This window comes from Accipiter gentilis, chromosome 17 (assembly GCF_929443795.1).
Source record: "Accipiter gentilis chromosome 17, bAccGen1.1, whole genome shotgun sequence".
Taxonomy (NCBI): Eukaryota; Metazoa; Chordata; class Aves; order Accipitriformes; family Accipitridae; genus Astur; species Astur gentilis.
This window is the reverse complement of record NC_064896.1, coordinates 24,775,368-24,795,592: the sequence shown is the minus strand read 5'-3', so window position 1 is coordinate 24,795,592 and position 20,225 is coordinate 24,775,368. Positions and strand designations below refer to the sequence as shown.

The following is a 20,225-nucleotide window of genomic DNA, read 5'->3' as shown; positions in this document are numbered from 1 at the left end:
CAGTTCTCACCTAGGAGGATTGGAAAAGTAGAAAATTAGCACTCAGCTCAGTTTTGCAGAAAGCCTGACTTAGCAGATTTTAACTTCAGAAGAGAAGGATAAGCTTAAACCCCCTGTCTTTACTGTGGCTGACCTCCTAAATGAAAATCCTGTCACCAGAGAGATAAGTCTGTAGTCCTCTTTGATGAATTTTGTTTGACTGAGTGAAGTGATAGCCAACTTTTGAAAAGCAGAAAAGCAGGTACTTACACCTGCCATTTTCCATTTCATACTTCTCATGTTTAAATTGCCTTTGGGATATCTACATGTGCAAATGATTATTTAGATGCCTTTTGTATTTGCATATGCAAAGTCTGCGTGTTCTTTTGATGTGAAACAAACTTTGAAAAAATGATTCGGTGAATTATAGGAGGCTTCTGATCTATATTTAGTGTAAGGCCTGGTCTGTACATGCTTTGAAGGTTTTATCGGTGCGAGCCTCTCTGGCTGCCTCACCTGGAAAACCTATCAGGATTCAGTGTATCAGCAGCCACTGAAAATCATTTCAGCTGGAACTACACTGATACAATTTTTTTGTATCACCTATTTAAGTTAATACTTCTTTCAGTTCCCCCCACCCTGTATGTCAGTCAATAGACGTGGAGAATGTAAGTGTGGTGGTGTTGCTGAAGCGGTTGGGAACTTTATTAGGTTCTACATGAAAACCGAGCTCCTCGTTCAGTGAGAAATATCACTTGACACAAAGCAATAAAGGTTATTCTGCCCCAAAATGGAAATTTAGGGATTCTGATGAATGCCTCCATTCTATTTTATTTTCCACCATTCATATTTACTATAAAATCAGGAATGCTTGCATTTGATTTGTTTCAGGAATACAGACTTGAACCAATGAAGCTTATAAATCATTTATAAAGAATCATTCCATCCCATTCTTTGTTTATACAGCATAGTGTAAGAGATCGTTTCAATAAACTGAGTGGATGGATACCTGTTAATGTGTTTGCTACGGCCCAAGATATAACATTAAAATAAAATTCTTCATAATTCAGAAAGCGCGTTAATTATAAACCCCAACTCTAGCACGGGTAGAAATATTGTGGCAAGCAATTAGTGTGCACTCTAGACAACTTTTTGTCAAGCTGAGCTTTTTTTATAATGATTTTTCCACCTAAGTGAGATTCATTTAGTGTGATTTACTACATATAAATCCCTGAAAATGAGGAGGAGATGTTGAGCCAGTGAGCTGTCTATTTTCCATGTCATTATCACGGTGTCTGCAGAGAGGGGAAGTGCAGGCTTCTTTATGGGGATTTTAGAATGACAACACAGAGACTCAGTGGAGGTCCCTAAACAAATCCATATGTAAAGACTGGAGTGATACAAGTTGCATCGTTTGGAACTTTTAAAACTAGTAGACATAATCCAAAACAGTTTTGTATAATCCTACATCAAGAGGAGGGCTAGGCACAATGTGACTTAATGAGGGATGACAGGGAAAAATGAGGAGTGCATTTTTCCTGTTTTTCAGGTGGTGAAAGTTTTTTGTTTTTTGGTTTTGGTTGTTGTTTTTTTTTTTTTCTTAATACAGTCAGATCATAGGATAATTCGGTTTGGAAGAGACTAATACACTATTGCCTGCCAAAATACACATTAATATACTTTAAGTAGATTACTTCAGTGTGCATAAATAATTAATATCTAGAATTGGCTACATAATTTGCACTTTTTCAGATTTGCAGGGTTGAGGTTTCATTTGAATTCCTTAGATGTGCACTTAGGCACATAAGTGAGCTCTTAAAAGTCTAAAATAAGCTTTGTTTTATCAGGCTGAAACTTTTCTCTAAGAAGATGACACACAAATTCAATGACAAAAGGAGAATGAAAGCCAAGAAAAAGCATAGTTGGAGGGAAGCTTTCTAGCTTTCCAGCTGGAAGCTGGTTTTCTTCTGTGTCCTCTTGGGAATTGCTCCCACCATCCCTTGTGCCTATAAGGGTGAACTCTATGTACGTAGCAACAGTAATGCCTCTTACAAAATGTATGCTAAAGTGTCTGTAAACTTTTTAAAATAGGAATGTATCTAAATCTAGCCAGACTGGTGTTTAAATGTGATGGTACACCAGGATTTTGCTATAAATTTGACAATGAACGCTGGAGATGAAGTTGCATAATCTCTGCTAACAAGGTATTTTTAACGTCTGTAATAACATGGCTTGCAGCAATTAATCAGGAGTCTATTACACATTCTTGATGGTGTTTTCAGATCACTGAATTCTCAGGGAAGTAGAAAAACTCCATGTAGCAGGTTGCCCACAAATTTCTGAAAATTCACTTCCCCTTTTGAATGTGTTTAGAAGACTTGGTGTAAATGCCTACTACCACCTACTGCATGGCCACGTACTGGAAAGGAGTAAACTGTCAATATGACAACGTCAATGATGATGGAAATATGACGTTGCTAAACATCACTATTAAGTACCGCTAATCCATGATCCACAGGGCAGCACTGCAGCTCTTTTTCTTTCATCCAAGGCCCTTGCACTTGCTCCCGTCAGGTGTCCTCAAAACGTCCGTGGAACAAGTAGGGATCCTAACTCCAATCTGCGACGAGCTTGCCTCATCAGAGGCCAGCCACTCTCAGCACGTGTTGCACATCCGTGTAGTTTCCCTCAATTTCTTTTTTTTTATCAAACCCATTTTCAGACCAATTGTCAGGCCCTTATCAGACCAATGGCCAGGGCCCATTCAGCTCTCCTCCGTGTCCTCTTCTTGGCCAGCCCCCAGTCATGACCCATTTGAATGGAGTATTAGCATTACCTGTTAATGTGAACTTTTGTATGTTTTGGCGACTGTCGGGGATGTTGAACTAATGTTGTCGGAGCTGCTGTGAAGTCATACAACTAGACAGGCTTCTCTGCACATTGCCAGTCTTTCACCGTCTTTCCCAGGGCCCCACCAGGCTAGCCCTGGCTCTACATTAAATGGTAGATGTGAGAATTTTCAGTGACCACCTTCAAGAGGACCTAGGTAACTGCTAAGCATTGGAATTGCCGGGGGGTTTGAGAACTGATTTTGCTGGCTTTAAAGCTTTACCATTAAAAGTTTTTGCCAGGAGAAGGAATAAAATTTTGACATTTGATGACAGAAGCCTTGTTCTCTGAAGCAATAGTGTCTTAAGTCCCCAGATAATATATTTTTTTCCGTATAGATATGTGCACCAAATTCCAGGAAGACTTCACCTTCTGTCAGCCACCCATGCGGCCACAGGCTGCAGGTTCTCTCTTAACATCAGTTCTTTCCGTCACAACTAGGAAGATGCTGAGGGAGACCAGTGTCTTGTATGGAAGAGATGTCCTACTCCATGAAAATGTCTGCATGAGCTATGGTCTATGGAATAATTTGTCATTACTTGACAATACCATATGCTAGATACAGGCCCAGAGACTCGCTGGGGAAGCTGGGTCCCGTTCTTGGTACGAGTTTCGTACCCTGCTCCACCTTTTTTTTTTTTTTGCTAAGAATAGTTAGTGAATAATGCTGAGATTTGAGAAAGACTTTTTTTTTTTTTTTTTTTTTTTTTTTACATAGACGGAAGGGTAGATCATCAACGATCATAAATGGTACAGAGAAGCTGGAGCAAAATGATTCCTAAATAGCATCAGCTGGGGTTGCAGCAAAATCATAAAGTAGAGGCGCCGTGTCTGACCGTACCGTGTGTGTGCGCGTACTCACCTCGGGCATCGAAGCCTGCAGCGACGGCAGCGAGGCCTTCCAACTTCCTATGGGTAGTGGTCTGACACAGTGATGTGGATAAGTCTTAACAACACTGGGATTTCCTTTGTGTTGGCTTGCGATGTCTCTGGGGTCGGTGTGAAAATACATCGCTCTAGAAGCCCATTTCATGATGTAGTTCTGCACATGTCTCAGAGAAGGTCCCCTAAACACTAAGATACGAGAACAAGGGTTATATCTGCTGATGACAATGAGTCGAAGCGGCTCATATTCAGTAAAAATTAATTGAAATGTATTCAGTTCTTCTCTTTCCCCATCTCATTAATGCTTCACTTTTGGAGTGCAAAACTTTTTTTGCACAGCCACTGGTGTGATGCACTGGGTTATTTTGCCAAACACCTTCGGATTTTATAGTCAATATTCTCTCACTACGTAGCCTACATTGTTTCTGAAGTTGGCCTAAAATCACACCAACTAACTCCAGGCTATGATTTGCTTTAGGTTGCTGTGTTTGGCTTCCAGAGCCCAGCCCAAGTTCCTTTCGAGTCCGTAGGATTCTTTCCATTGGCTTTTGCAGTACTTGGATCAGATCCGTAGTGTGTAATTCCTCCTCCCGCTTCCCCTCCCTCCCTGAAATATTCTTGAAGAAAGTTATAATATAATCTGAACAATAACAGTATTGGGCCAGATTTTCAGTTCCTATAAAACCGAATACATTTTTTTCAAGCCAGTAAAACTATGCTCATTTACATGAGCTTAATATCTTTACATACAGCCTAATATCTCTTTAATAAGCCATAAAGCTCTCTAAACTTATTTATGTGAAAACCAGAGCCATTTAGACTATGTTTCACTTTGATGCCAAAGTCCTATGCAATGACAACTTAGTTTACCTAACTTTTATTGACGGTTTCTCATGTTATCTCTTGATACACCCTTAACGCATACCAAAACAATCTCTAGTTTCTCCCTCTGCGATGCTATTGTCTGGTTATCTGGTTTCTCATACGTTTGCTTCACCATAGATTCAAGTTAAACACAGATTCTAGAGAGAACAGCTTTAGTGACAGCCCTGCTTCAGACGCAACTGAAATAACGAAGATTTGTGGCAATCGTAAACATATGTTGGATTTTATTTTACAGAAAGGGTTTTCTCAGTTTCAGTTGGCTGGATGGTGCTGTGAAAATAGACACGTGTCATGAATTTATTTACACTGATAACTAATAACCTCATTATTGTAGAATCCAACTTTTTCTTTCTCAGACGTCTCATGCAATGAAAAGCTGAATTAGGTGGATCATAAAATCTCAAAAGTTTTATCTCCAGCTGAAGTACGTTGAGGAGGAAACTGCTTTTTCAGTTAGAAAGTAGAGCAAGTTATTTTATTCTTTTTCTTTTTTTTTTTTTTCTTGGTGAGAAATCCTTTATACTTCTGTGAACCTGAAGCAATTCTGAAGCTAGCAGAATTATTCTGGATTTGTGCTGGGGTTCCTGACATCAAAATATGGCGGTAGGGGTAAAATGGTCCTTTTGTGGCACAGCACAGCATGAACCATGACTATATTTTAGGATGTAGGAAAACCCAGTCTCTATAGAAAGCAAGCATTCAATGAATTTCAGAGTAGTATAATAATACAAAGGAAAAGAGGGGAAAGACAGAAGATGTACATTTAACCTGAGAATCAGGAAATAACATACCAGCAGTAGTTTTTATTTGTCTGCACAGTAGTCCCTAAGGGAAATTGAACCAAACATACTTTTTGCTAACTTTCCATTCCTAAGTCTTAATCAAAAGTCCAGATACGAAGTGCTCTTAGAACATGAACCCCCCGGTGACAGTACGTGGAAGCTGAAATTCAGCAACAGTTAACTCCCTCCCGCAGCACCATCACGTGTTGTAGTGGACCGAAGTTGGGCTTCAAATGTTTTAACGCGAAAAGTTTTGAGGGCATTTCTCAAATGCTTTTTTAGGCATTCAAAGAGGAGAAAGTTGCTAAATAAATCTGTAGACTGTTGTCTCAAGGCTGTGTCACCATTTGAATTGCAATTTTCAAACTCGATGTAAAAACCATTTGCTTCAGTCGTGATACATTGTTCAGACTAAAGATGTGATTCAAATCTCGTACTGCTGAAGGCTGACCGTAGCATTGTCAGTTCAAAATGAAGTCTTGACACTAAAATACAAAGCTGGAGATGAAAAAGCGTGATTGGTGAAGATGTGACTCTGATTCTACTTGCCTGTCCATGTAAATCTAGAGAAAAACCTCACTCGTGTATAGCTATCACAGAGGCTGATGCTCCTACGACCCGGAGCAACAGTACAGACAGTCTCAGTAGCTGAGAGGTGTTAATTAAACTAAGAGTACTTGAGTGTGCTCTCACTGGGATGGATCAGAAGTAACTTTATTTTTCAGTATCCGTAAAGCTGAATTGACTTCCCACTCTGTTTCACAGAAAAACCAAAATGCAGAAACAAGAATTGCCTTGCATTAAAAAGTTTTAAATGAAAACTTTCAAACAAGATTTCATTCGCAGCTGCTTACTCGGATGAAGAGTTTGATTCCTTATGAACTTACTCTGATTTTCAAACTTCAGAAAGTTGTACAGCTTTCCATGCTTTCTTCACTCCAAGTGAATGTCTCCTCATGTAACAGAAATCAAACAACGTATTTTTAGTCTTGAGGTGGGGTGTTTCTTGGTGGGGGGGGTTAAGAATTACATTTTTGCCTTTTATTACCTGTGATATTGTTTGAGAATTTTTCTTGGTTTGTTGCCTATGCTATGTGTACTGATCTGAATTGTGCTGTTACGAAAGGCTTACGTGCCACTTAAGTCTCAACTGCAAATACTGTCAGCCCTCGAGGGAGTTTTGGACGCGTAGAAGAGCCCATATACTCATCACAGCCATAAATCCAAATGTCGTTACCCAGACTACATTAAACAGCTTCTAGCATGCCTTTTACAGGGCCAATTTTTAATTTCTGGCGCTACGGCTAAATGATGTTTAGCAGTTCATGAGATGTACTAATCAAAGTATTTTTCAGTGCATGATTTATGATGTGGCTTCTATAGAATATGCTGCTTTATGATCCCTCGCTGGTATTTATTTGACTGTTCTGCATGGAGAACTAGAAGAGAGAAATTAGTGAAAGTGCCAACTGAAGTCGCGGGTGCAGACGTGGGAGAAGTTGCGTTGGTGCTTGGTGAAAAACCTCATTTGAGTGTAGGCAGAAAATGAGCGTGGATCTGGAGGATACACATGAGAGAGAGGTACCTAATTTGGCAGTTAGATATCCCTCTCAACCTGAAATTCCGTTGTAGGTCAAGCCCCAGTGTTCCTGGAATAAAGGCAGCAAGCGTAAGCAGTACTGAGCTCTCCTGCTAGTAAGAGCCTGGGGACTTTTCTTGTATTTTCTTTCCCAACTCAGCATAAATTCAGGTATCTCCAAACAGTTCCAGTTACGTTATTTCTGATGTCCCTCATTAGACTAATTTAATTGCAACATTGGACTGTTTTAGTTAAAATGTATGTCAGCAATACGACATTGTTAAACTAAAGGGTACTTCATTTTCTTAAATAACTTCTTTGATATTTTAAGAGATAGAGGAGATGGTTTTGCTTGTTTGCCCTTCACTACTCCTTTTATACAGATCCCTAGCCTATAAAGAAAAGCCAGTTTCAAGACATATAAAATGGTGTCTTTACTAACATATTTTCAAAAAATTAATCTGAAAAATATTTGCGTTCCCTAACGTGTTTGTACTAAAAACATGAAGAACAGGATCACTCGGTGCTACAGGACTAGAAAAACATGTAGCATTGTTTACATAAAATATTAGTTTTAAATATGATCTCATTTTTCTTACCTTTTTTAATTTACGTATTACATTCAAATAAAAACCATTCTACCTTTTCTTTTCCTTTCCTTCTGTTATAAAGCAGACTACTAACATACGTCTGTGACTTTTAATTAAAGTCAGCACAGCTTTTTCCAGTAGAAAAAAATGCGATTTCCCAGTGAATGGTTCCCTCTCAAGAGGTTTTGGTGGTTTTTTTCCCGTCTATGTAATTTCAGATGCTGCACAACAAACATGTGATGGTTCGCGTTGGAGGAGGATGGGAGACTTTTGCAGGTTACTTACTGAAGCATGACCCGTGCCGAATGTTGCAGATCTCCCGAGTGGATGGGAAAACTTCTCCAATCCAGAGCAAGTCTCCAACCCTCAGGGACATGAATCCAGACAATTATCTGGTTGTTTCTGCCCATTACAAAACCAAGAAGGAGATTAAGTGAAATAAGCTTCTCATGTGATTGGGATTCTATGTACGTAGGTCCAAATTATTTTCTCAAGTGTAGTAAATTTAGTTTATGCTTTAAAAGGACTTTGGAAAATTTAAGACAGACTGGAAATGGCAACCCATTTTGAAAATCTTTGAACTGTAGAACTATTTATTTCTAGTACTGTATCTTTTATAGCAAATTACCCTTGATAGGCTAATTACTACAATCAGATAAGAAATAGACATATATTTTTAGCCAAATTATTACTCTTTAATATGTGAATGTATACTTAGAGTTACATAAAGGAGTGGATCCTGTTAATGGAAGAAAATACACGATACAATATATTTGTATGAAATTCTTATTACATTGAATCCTTGACTGTTAGGCTAGCTGAAAAATATATATGCAGGTGGAAAATGAATATTTGTGGAAATTATTTGGTAATGCCTTTTGAAATGAAATAAAAATTGACTATTTTTATGGGTTGCAAGATTTTCTTAACCAGTAGAATATAAAGACTTACTGCATGCCAAACAACTTCCCAAACTGATTACTTTAAAAAAAAAAAAAAAAAAAAAAAAAGCCCAAGGAACCCCCCCCCCCCCCCACCTTCTACTCTTTAAAGCTAAAGACAATGCTCAGTGCTAGATGTGTACGTAGGTCCTTCCTGTTTTTTACAAAGTGGCCCAATATAGAAGCATGGGGAAGTTGAGAGGTTGCCCCTTCCTCTGTCAGACAATACAGATGTACCGGGAGGGTGATGTGCTGCGACCCACGAAGGGAAGCAGGAAAAGATGCACAGCCCTTGGACTCGACGAGCTTCAGAAGATGCTAGTCCCTCCTGAGTCACAAAACACTACGCTCTTCTTGAATCTGAGCTTTTCCTTCCCCTTATTTTTAATTTCGTTGGTCATGCCAAATGTGAAATACTCATTACCCTGTCAGTGGAGTGATTCACATTCTTGTAAATCATTCACACACCTCTAAAATAGCTAAAGGCATATGGGGGCTTAGTTCATTATTTTGGCTACTTTTCTATGTTTATATTTGGTAATTTATGTGCCTTGTAACGTCCTAGAAAAATCATTTTATAGGATTATTTCACTGACTGTATAAATTTGAGCAGAACTCAGTTGTTTCATTACAAATGAAATAAAATTTTTTAAAATACTGATACATTTTGAAAGTCTTATTTATTCTTTGTAATCTGTGTTCCCAAACTTCGCTGCTACTGACTGGATGCCTACAATATACAATACTGCCTGCTAACCTAATAGTGAGCTACACAGTGAATGAGACAAGGATTTCACTTACTACAGATAGCTCGGAAATATCCAGATTTTATTGAAAGTTAATTTTCCTTTGCAGGGGAAAAAAAATGAAATTGAAAGCATTCTTGAAATACTTTTTTAAGTACCAGCTGGTATTTTTCTGTCTTTATTGAAGTCTAATTTTAAAACATATCCTTCCTTATGATCTGTCCCTGCGGTCTTTAAAATTAACAGCAAAGTATCTACTGGCTAGGCAGGATCAAGACCTTCTTCTTTCATGTTCCATGCCTTACTAAAATCGGCACGTTTTATCTCACTTCCGTGGAACCATTCTACCTCACCATCCAAAAATATCTGCTAAATACAGTTTCACAATTGCTTGGTGCACCATACTAAGTAGCGGTCCATAATTCCAGACATGGTTTTAGAAAGAATAATTGCAGCCTTTCATTCTTATTTTGAGACATTTTCTAGGACGATTAAATGCATACTCAAGCAGTAAATCCTTTGAAAAGCCATTGGAAGACCCAGTTCTCATAGAAGCGATGTTCGTAGCCCTTATGGGAGCCGAGAACAGACCGTGAGCAACATTATTTTAAAAGAATGCAGCACAGCTGAAAAAAATCACAATCTTAATATGTGCACCAAGAGATCTGTTTTCAAATGAACAAAGAAGAAAAAAAAAAAGACTTGTGAAAGTGTCAGATGTTTATTCTGAAGTAATGGTTACTCTTTAAAACATAAATAGTTGTATTTCCATCATCCAAGATTAAGTGTGCATTACTATTATGTTTTTTCTTTAAAATATTTGACGGTGTTTACATGTTAATAAATCACGAGCAGACAATTATTAAAAAATTTTTCTTGGGTTTATTTTAACATTAAACTTCAACAACTAACCCTGGTAAATCCAAACCAAGATTTTAAATTAAACATGAACTGCTTTATGTGTTTGGACTGTAGGTATCAAAATAGTCTTTTTTGATTCAGGATACTCAAAACATCTTAAAAAAAAAAAAAAAAAAAAACCACCACATTAAAACACTTCCTGACTTAAAACTTCAACTTGGCCTATTCCAAAATGGGAAACCTATAAGGGACTTGTTAAAGTCTTGCCTCTACCACCTAATCTGTGTAAAAATCTTGCAGGTGGGACTTGGTGCATTTAATGCACCTGGTGTGAGTGTGGATAGCAGAGGAGGAAATTAAAGCAGGAGCATCAATAAAGTGGGGGAAGGGGGAAGGTAGTTAGTTCTGGAGGAAGTGGTTGGGCGTATGTTCTTCAGAAGGTAAGTGTTGCTGCTCTGATAAATGGTATTTTCTTCGTATACTAGCTCCTATCGCAACGTAGGAGTCAGGGAATTTGTTAGGAGCCTAAGGCTCAATTTACAAAGCTGAAGCTGAGCAGCAAAATCTTGCCCGAAGAGGTATGGCCTTTGTTGCAGTGGTGGGGGCAGAACAGGCTTCATGTCGACAGTATTTGGGGAGAAAAACCCCTGTTGTTTGACCAGCTAGCTATAGTGGGTGGTATGACGTTTCTACACTAAAACCCATGGTATTAAGGTTTCTAGTGTAGATTTCTAGAAGGCTGAACTGAATTGTAGAGTACCAAGAGGGAAGACCTGCAGCTCTTCTCTTGTCCCCCCAGGCGAGGGAGGGTCTGCTGAGGCTGGAGTAGTTTCTTGTTAAAAGGGCAGGTGATGAGATGTGGAAATGTCGGAGTAGCCATGGAAGATGATTGTAAGGAAGCGTGCCATGTAGTGATTTTAGCTTACTCTGTCGCCGTACAACTCGGCTGAATGGGAGTGTTGAGGAGGCTCAAAGTCCTCGTTGGGTCATAGAACAAACCTCGTGGGAGCTCCTGCTGGCTGTGAATAAGTGACTGTGCTAAAGATGGCTAAATTATGTTCGAATCCTTACAAAACCTATTATTATTACCAACGTCAAATAAGCATCACCACATTGGAAGCAATTCGGAATTAGTTTAGAAATGTGACGTCTGTTACTGCTCATTATGGGAGGTACCTTCTGTCACCTTGCGGTTCAGATATTACCTGGAGGTTTTCTTCCAAGCAGCGTTATTTACATAAATGATTGAGGATAGGGGTTTTTTTTCCCTCATCTTTATTAGCGATGAGCGCTCCTTCCCTTGCATTACCACCTTTTTTTCCAACAGCAGTTTGGAGATGATACGTAAAATCTCCGGAAGCTAGTTCAAGGGCTGTTGGTGGGGATGAGCGAAGCAGGGAGGTATCAATGTATGTGTGGGGGAAGGTATAGCAAGTTTCTTATAACTTAAGACCCAACACTGAATTCATTACATGTGTTCGTTTTAGGTCAGGGAGATGAGCCGTTTGCCGCACCACAGCGTTACAGAAGCGTCTGCTAGAGACGCTGACGAGGGTTTGGTTCTTTTTGGGCCTATGTGTTGTACTGCCTTGCCTGCTGATACGCAGTACCTGCCAGGGAAGGAGGCAGAGTGCTTTTTCTTTGCTCTGTGTCTCCGACTTTCTTAGCCTGTGGTATGTTAGGAATCTAAAGTAAGGTGAAACAGGCACGTGGGATCGTGTGAACCTTTATGGGGCTGGAGGGGTTTTTCCATCCCAGTCCAACTGCTGGCACCGCTTGTGCCTGATGAGCTGTGTCCCGGTGATTCAGTCTGTCACCGTGCCAAATCCACGTGCTGAAGTCATCTGTTTTCCTAAGGGCCCGCAGCGGCGCTACCCACCCTTGTGGAGACGCGGCTTCTGTGCCCTCCTAAACCTCAAGGAGCTCTGCCCCGAACACTCTCTCCCTGGCACAATCCGTGTAGTTTAACAATACGCAGGAGCAGATGGTTTCATTTTCTGTTACCGCAACAGCGATTATGCCATCGCAGTCACCGAGTCAGCCCCTTCGTTTCAGCTTACGAGCGCTGGTCTTTGACTGCCGGGAGTTTTTTCAAGTGATCTGCAAGAAAATGCTTTCAGAAGGTGGAGGGGAAAAAGGTATATACTGCTGTAAAGCCAACAAAATGTCAACTGCCTAGATAAGCCACGTGAAAGGATGCATTTTAACAGCCTCCAAGGTGAAATAAACGTCTAGGATTGGGGGAAATAAGGACAAAATTCCTATAGTGTTTCATATTTACTTATTGCAGCACTAAGTGATAAGAAAGAGAGGGGAGGTGTCTGTTTCTAAAAGGACAGAGCAGCTTTCATCTACCTAGTTCTCAGCATTACCGTTCAATGGTACGCTTCAGGTAGCGATCAGTTGTATACTACTGAACTGCAGTATTTTCTGTTTTCGTTCTCAACTGCATTTAATGTTACCGAAAAACTTAAACCAACAAGAGGTGTTTTTATTTACCCAAGTAACTTCCCAAATTCAGTTCAGACCGGCCATCTGAACAGTGAGATGGGTGTGGTATAGAAACCTCTATGAAAATAGCTTTATCAGTCAGCGATTTGTAATACAGAACTACACTCCTAAATCCTCTGGAATGTTTCTTAGCTGCAAGAATGAATCTGACATGCAAAACAAGGACTCCTAAGAAGCACAAGATGTATCTGGTTTTTACTTAAAGGATGGAGAGAGAGAAGAGCAGTGTTTTTCTTCTACAGTAATTCTGCATTAAGTACAGTCTCCCCTCGAGCAGAGGTGGTTCAGACCTTTACTCCCACCTCCCAGAGAAGCTGCCAGGCAGACAGCCGCGAGCACGCCAACTGTTTTTGCAGACCTAAGAGCTGGATGAGGAGCAGCGTGGGTGTTCAGACAGGGTGGTAATCTCTTCCTCAAAGGCAAAGCACCTTTACTGGTGACAGCACCTGGAGCAGAACCCAACAGGCTTGCCCTGGACTGCCTAGCAAGGATGGGCAGCACGGCAGCGCGACTGCTTCTACACTGGAAACTCCTCCAATTTTGACAGCATTGAAGGATCAGCAGGTGACCCAGGAACTGTGACTTGTTTCACGGCATTATTTCAATGGTTTTAAATGAAAGTCTTCATGATATTAATCCAAGCTCAGACTCGTGCCTGCTCAGTGTGCTAGCTCTTTCATACAGTAGGGGCTTGGATGAAGAGAGACTGATGGTTATTTCCTCCCCTTATGGTTTTGGGGGAGCAGCGTGATGGAGAATGAAGAGAAGAATACATTTAAGTTTGAAATACCCCAAGTGACCAACTAAGTGTTAAGTGCTGCTTAAGTGCCTTTGTAGGACACCCGCTGTGACAGGTGTTAGATTGAAGTTCACATTTCAAATTAATGTTTAGTATATTTTATTATAACTCAATGCGCTTTCATTAGACTTACTTAAAAAAAAAATCACTATGACCAGTTAATATACCGAAGAGAGCAACTGCCAGCAATCAAAGGAAACTGTAGGTATTCATCTGCCAAGGACACAGCTTTTTAGCCTAAACACCATTATATTAATATTGAAAAGTCTCCCTTTTCAACTCAATTCTGAAGGCTAAGCCAGGAAACTCACTGTGTCAGGACTGTGCTCCTAAGACAGCATAAGACGCTATGGGGGGAGGTAAAAGAAGAAATATTTAGTTCAAGGAAAAAAAAAAAAAAAAGCCTGTATAGCCTAAACTAGGTCAGAAATGGGGCCAGTAAGATACTGAAGCCATACATAGTGCTCTCACAGGGAGGAAATAAGAGCTAGAATCTTCGTGTTGATCATGCTGCAACGAACTTCCCTCCTCTATCAAAGCAGTGGCTCAAGGCCACCAGTTTGAGAATCTAGTTGTAACACCATGGTTTAGGTAGTTCTAATAATCAAAGGCAGCTTCACATTTGGGAAAGTGAATAAAGACATTGCTGAATACAGAATAAAAGCGACAGAGCTTTGGGCATTTAGCAAATGTTACTGCGCTGTAACAAACCCACCTAGACAGTACAGAAACTTTAGGAAATGAACCACCCAAGAGGTGACATAGTCTTTCGCTTTTTGTTCTTTAAAATCCTGAGAAGTGCAGCATTGCCCTCTTGTGGTAATAAAGGAGAACAACTAATAACAGTATCTTTAATTTAATGTTTAACTTCCAGTATTAATTATAAATACTTACAGACTCAAAAGAAATCCACATCAGAAAATGAGAACAATTATTAGACTCATAATAAAACAGCTTTCTTGCTATAAGTATACAGGGTTTATAAAGGTCTCTATTTTTTTACCTAGTGTGACAAAATGCTTCGATTTCTAAGGACCTGCTGTGAATCTGCTTTCTTTTTTGAAAAAGGCACTAAATCCCAAAGCAGTTCAAAAGTCATTAGGAAACCGAAGAGAAATGCTGTCACCCACATACTCAAATATATATATATTTATGAACAACTTTCCACATGAGGACTTAGAGAAAAGTTTAATTGTAGAGCTTGAATTAAGCGTCAAAACCAACACATGGGCACCTGAGCTGTGCCTAAGCCAGTCATACGCAGACATACATACACCAACTGACCGGACAGCATACGCATACTGACTGACTACGTGTAAGGAGGTCACTTCCATGTGAGAAAACCCATCTCACTCCCTTGACAGGGAAGCGATAAAACATGCACATAAAACAAACAAAAAAATTGGCCAAAACTTAGTGTTCAGAGTTAGTTCTTAAGTTTCTTAGTGTACGTTTCCACGTCTTTTCTCCCACGATGGCAAAGTACTGCTGAGTCTTCATATGCAAACAGCAAAAGCCACATGATGAGTAAGTGCCACTCAACTGCAGAAACTGGCAAGTTATTGGCAGTAAACATCAATCATCTTCTCTTCAGAATTCATACTTCTTTATCCAACCTGCCACTAAAGACAAAAACAACAAAACACACTGCAGGTTTGTATGAAGATAGGGGAAAGAAAGGAAAAAAACCAACCAACCAAAAAAACCCCCAACCATCACAAGGTTGCCTGACGACAGTAAATTCCCCATTCTAACGCCTTTTGTGTCCAACAAATTCAGCCCACCAGTGGCAGCTTATACAGACTCCTGCCCCTGGAGTCATATATAGCAATGCACGTAAGAGATGAAGGTTTATGAAGCTTGTGTTTTGACAGCCAGATGCGTCTATTGCCTTGGAAAGATTCTAATTCTTAATCAAATCTCTGCCTGGCCTTCTGAGACAAGGTTTGCGTTAGGAAAGCAGTAGCAGTAAAGTTCATCAGTATCTGTGCCAACACTCTGTATTTCTTTTGTAAAGAGAGAGAGAGAACCTGAAACCCAAAGCCATTACCCTACTTAGTTCAAGCATTTCCTATAAGCTCTGAGGGAAGAGAGATAATCTCAACCAGTACTGAAAATGGACACTGGGATCAGGTCAACTCAGTGAAGAGGTCCCCAGGGCTGAGAGTACTGTCAAACTAATGCATCATAGGTGCAGAAACAAGGGAAGAAGAGCCGGGGGGGGAAACAAGCTCTCTGCCATCCTTGCTGTCCTTGCCCAGAAATGACATCGAGAACACTGCATGATAACGACACATGCTTCCATTTCTATTCCTTTTCCCTTCCTCTTGGTTCTTCCGCAAGTTATTCAATCTTGTAGGCAACAAAACAGGATTTTCTCAGTGCATATATGGACAGTGGCATCATGTTGTTTCTTTTTTAAACTTACCCTCAGCCCTCCTTCTCCTCCAGAACCTGAAGCTGCAATTCTTTTTTCTAGTTCTTCCTGTTTCTTTTTCTTTTGCTCTACAGAGTAAGCGTTCTTAATACCTCGAGAAGAAGCCTGGGAGAAACACATTTGGGTAAGACCAGTTAGCTATTTTTCTGGATAGAAACTGAACTGCAACTCTTGTCAACACCATTTTGTGAACTCTGGTTTGCGTGAAAAGACCGAAGCGTTAAGTAATGCTATTATTACATAAACACAGACCTTTCAGGATACTTCTTTGTGCTGCGAGCTCTTGGTCCCATAGGTATGTGAGGCTGGTTTTGCTCTGTCTCGTTATTACATCCAGGTGAATGCACCTAATGCAATTACACGTACCTCCTTTGCATCCTGAGATGCAGAACCAGAACCTCCCTTCCCAAAATTCCCATAATTTTTCAGTCTAGGGTTCTTTTCCAGCATCAGGGCCTATTCTCGCCCTGACAAACAGAATTAACTGGGAAGAGATGACTTGGGCAGACAAAACTTCCAAGAACTTCAGCTGTTTCGTTATCAGTTCACTTCTTCTATGTCTTTTTATCAGAAGGCTACCTAGAGACAGGACACAGGTGATGGAAATCATAATGACAGCTTCTGTTCTAACACTCGATAAGCAGAGAAAGTCACAAGCTCTGTAGAGCTACTACAGAAATTGATGGGAACTTTACATGCAGGGGAGAAAAAAGGTTGCGTTAGTAGTGCTAGCCCAGGCTGTAGGAAATCCAACTTCTAAATTGTGATCTGTGAGAAATAACCTGTGTGATAGCCTACCCTTCAAACTTCATAGGATGTGTGGATAGCAGTAGTACACAGATGAGAAACTTGTTGTCAACTGTCTGCTGCACAGCCTGGTGATGATGGTCTAATGAGGAATTAAGACTAGATGGCAGGAGTATCAGAACTACAGACAAACAGTTAACACTGTAAACCTAGAAAGAAAATGTTTTAAAAACTGATTCTTATATAAGTTTAGGGTTATGATACTACAGCATAAGATATACAAAAGACGTTAAAATCTACCAAGGGAAAACAGCAACGCTCTCACCTGAAATTCAAGGCCCTGATGACAAGCACAATTCACAATGAGCTACTAAGCCAAATCTTACCAACAAATACTAACGTGCTGAGCCCCTGTGACGACTAGCTTTTAGGCAACTGGCCTTCCAAGCAAGTTAGGGGCCCAGACTGTCTCTACAGCACCCCCAAAAGGAAGAACACCTCACATGACTTCAGGCTGAATATTGAGCAGTTAAGAAGCATGTACAGGAAAAGGCTAAGCAGAGAAGGACATCTGATCTATTCCCTTGTCCCTCACGAGGGGGGGAACTGAATCGGGCTGCTTGCAGGACACCTCCGTAACCTGACATTCAGGGGCTGAAATGCTTTCAAAGGTAGTCCTGAAAAATCCTGGTAGATGTTTTATCCCTTTGTCTGTTAAGAAAACAAAAAGTAACAGAGCGATAGTTCCACTTAGCAGCTTAAGGGCTACCGTAGAACTTCAAAGCCATCCATAACTCAACTCGCTTCTTTTCTCCTTCCTCCCAGAAAAGCTTTTTAGCAATTTAAGAGCTAGATGGGGATGTTCCCCTTTCACGTGCTTCTCAAAAGTGTACTTCCTACAGTTATGCTGAAAATAACCTTTACAATTTAAGATTATGTGTAGATTGCTTTTAGTATGTAGTGTGACACAAAATCAAGAGTTTTTAAAGACGGACTCCGAAGCATCACTCGGCTGTTGCTCCACTTATTCACCAAACTCCCTTAAAACCAGGTCAACGTGGTCCTCATCAAAAACGGTTGACTTTTAATTCAGTACGTAATGTCACTAACACTCATACAAACAATACATTCCTTTCTCTTCGTAGTTCAGCTGTGGTCTCTAAGATACACTTGGTAGATTTGCTATGGTGTGTTATAAGCTTTTTTTGAGAGGTATGGAAAGGAAGAAATAGGCTAGCTAGTTTTACATTGTGCTCGAACACTTGTATCCTACCTCTTCTAACTTTAAGGGTATTGCAGTAGTTAAAGCTTAGCAACCTTAAAAAGATAGAATAAATTAATACTTCTTTGCTGGAATTTGAGCTGAGGTTTCAAACGTGCTCAATTGTTGCCACGCTGAAAAACTGAACTTGCAAGTCCCCATAACCTGCGTCTTTGTAAGACAAGTGCAGTACCACTTGAAATTGCTGCCACAATTGTTTGACAACTCTGGTTTGAAATACTTCTCAATCTCTTGTTTTCAAGCCTTATCATGAGGAAAAAAAGATAACGTCAAATTTGCTCTTCCAGTTCTTGGGCTGTTTTTTTAACTACTGCAAAACTTCTCCCATCCAAACAAGACCAGTTATCTTGCAGTGGTCCTTGAGCGCCTACCTAGCTGTGAAACTCTACTGTAAATATATAGAAAAAATGGCATAAAGGTAAAACATTAATGATACTAAGAAAATATTTAATGACAATTCCCACAATCAGGCATGATATCCAGTGTTCCCCCAGGGGCCCTAGCCGTTTCCCCCATTAACCAGTTACCTAAATATATGTTGAATAAATGGTATTTTATCAGCCGTTACCTCCATCTGCCTCTTTTCAGCAGCTTCTGCTAGCTGTCTTCTTTTTATTTCCTAAATAAAATGTGAAAGACAGTGAAATTCCATTCCAATACAGGCTGTGTACATTCTTTTGAAAGTCTCAAGTCTGTAACGCAAACTGCCACGAAATGCCAACCTGAAGTCAATTAGCATCATCCTTCCCTCCACCGCCAGTCTGCAAGAACAAAGTGTTTTCACTGACTAATCTGCTAGAAGAGCAGCTGCTGACATATCTACAGTCCAATCCCGCCAGAAATCTGTATTCAGCTTGTCTGCATCACGCCTTCGCTCCAGAAAAATTCAGACCGGAGCGGGAAATGTCCTTTTGGACTCTGAAAAGGGGAACGTTCGCTCTTCCAGGCCTGAGGGGCTCCTGTCCCGCTCCCCTCAGCCCCCTGAGGGGAGGGGTACCAGAGCACCGAGGTGGGCTCCTGCCCGCCCAGCAGCAATGTCACCCTAGGAAGGTGAGAGCGAGCATCGCTGTGCACTAGGGAGACGAGCGCGATTTTCCCCGTTTCTCGTTAAAATGAGGGTCGCCTCGGCCTCCAGCACGGCGTGAAACCCCCGGTCCCCACACCAGCGCCCAGCAGCCAGACGTGGGCCAAGAACCGAGGGAAGGAGGCTGCGGGCTGCCCCGGCAAGCTCCCCTGCCCAGGCCAGGCGGCCGAGCCCCGGAGGAGGAGCACAGCCGCTGCCGGGGACACACTCGCTCCCCCCGGGGCGCTGCGGCGGCCAGGAGGCCTTTCCCCGAGGCCCTGCCGCGGAGCCCCGGCGGCAGCGCGGGGAGGCCCGGCCTCCATTTTGAGGAAGGCGGCCCCTTCCCGCCACCGCTCCGCCGGCCCGGCGGGCAGGGCCGCTGCTTCCCCGGGCTCGTTCCCGGTGCCTCTGGGCGTCACCGCCCGCTTACAAACAACCGGGCGGAAAGCCAAAGAAGTGGGGGGGGGGAGAAGGGAGGGAGGGGAAGCCGCCCCCGGCTCCGCACTCACCGGGTCGGGCGTTTCCACCACGTCCTTGACGGCACCCCCCATGCAGGGCAGGCACAGCCCCATGGCAGGCCCCACCACCGGCAGGGCCGGCGATCCGTGAGGGGGAGGCGGCGGTTGGGGCGGAGGAGGCGGCGGCGGCGACAACGGCTCCGCCCGCGGCCCTCGCCAAGCGCCGCGTTCCGGCAGGGCCCGCCCCGTCATGGGGCCGGCGGCGGGGCGGGCATGGCCGCCTCAGGGCCGCCGCGGTGGCGGTGGATGTGGCGGGCTAGTGCCGTAGGAACCGCCGCTGCGCGTTTTCAGGGTGTTCTTCCCGAGGCAACGCAGACGAATTCGGCCTAAAAAGCACAGGGCAGGGCTGTGTTTTACTAGTGCTGTCACACAACAGCCCCAGGGAATCGGCTGCCCCAGGGCAGCAGGCCAGAGAGCTCCCTATCAGTCCTCACCCGGCTCTCGGAATACAGCCAGGCTAACTCCTCGCTCATGCAGAGCCCAAATTACCCCCCCAGATCTGAATCCGTGCCTCATTTTCAAGCTGTCGCTGCCTGTCGCTGTATCTGAACACACAGAGATCCCGTTGAATTAATTTCAAATTAGACACCCTGAGCGTTTCCTTAAGCTCCGTGTCCCGGTCCCGCCGCGGGCGAGGGTCTCTCTCAGGCCGGGTGTCACCCTCCCAGTTCGAAGCTCCCCCATCCTTCTGGTGGGGTCCCGAACGTTCTTTGGGAAAGCTTAGTGCTGGC

The 20,225-nt window shown here is 42.1% G+C and overlaps 2 protein-coding genes across 4 annotated transcripts in view; one reads left to right on the top strand and one right to left on the bottom strand.

Moving 5' to 3' along the window:
- The window catches only part of GAS2 (growth arrest specific 2), a 97,443-nt gene extending 88,301 nt beyond the window's left edge, over positions 1–9,142 (top strand). For all 3 annotated transcript variants that reach the window (XM_049820236.1, XM_049820238.1, XM_049820237.1), the window contains exon 8: positions 7,808–9,142. In XM_049820236.1, the coding sequence (XP_049676193.1) occupies positions 7,808–8,026 (219 nt within the window). In that variant the 3' untranslated portion in view covers positions 8,027–9,142. The remainder of the gene's footprint in view (positions 1–7,807) is intronic.
- Positions 9,143–14,620: 5,478 nt separating this feature from the next.
- Positions 14,621–19,686, bottom strand: SVIP (small VCP interacting protein). The gene is made up of 4 exons (XM_049820240.1): positions 19,486–19,686; positions 18,482–18,532; positions 15,876–15,989; positions 14,621–15,069 (listed from the first exon to the last, which is right to left on the bottom strand). Exons 1-4 carry the CDS (start codon positions 19,684–19,686, stop codon positions 15,055–15,057), a joined length of 381 nt encoding a protein of 126 aa, XP_049676197.1. The 3' UTR covers positions 14,621–15,054.
- Between the last annotated feature and the right edge of the window lie 539 nt (positions 19,687–20,225).

Bases quoted from the DNA above. Each gene is read 5' to 3' on its own strand.
- SVIP (XM_049820240.1), bottom strand. From the start codon at position 19,686: ATGACGGGGCGGGCCCTGCCGGAACGCGGCGCTTGGCGAGGGCCGCGG. The intron at 18,533-19,485 runs GTGAGTGCGGAG...CATTTTATTTAG, and splicing joins TGGTGGAAACGCCCGACCCG to GAAATAAAAAGAAGACAGCT. The intron at 15,990-18,481 runs GTAACGGCTGAT...TGTTTCTCCCAG, and splicing joins CTGAAAAGAGGCAGATGGAG to GCTTCTTCTCGAGGTATTAA.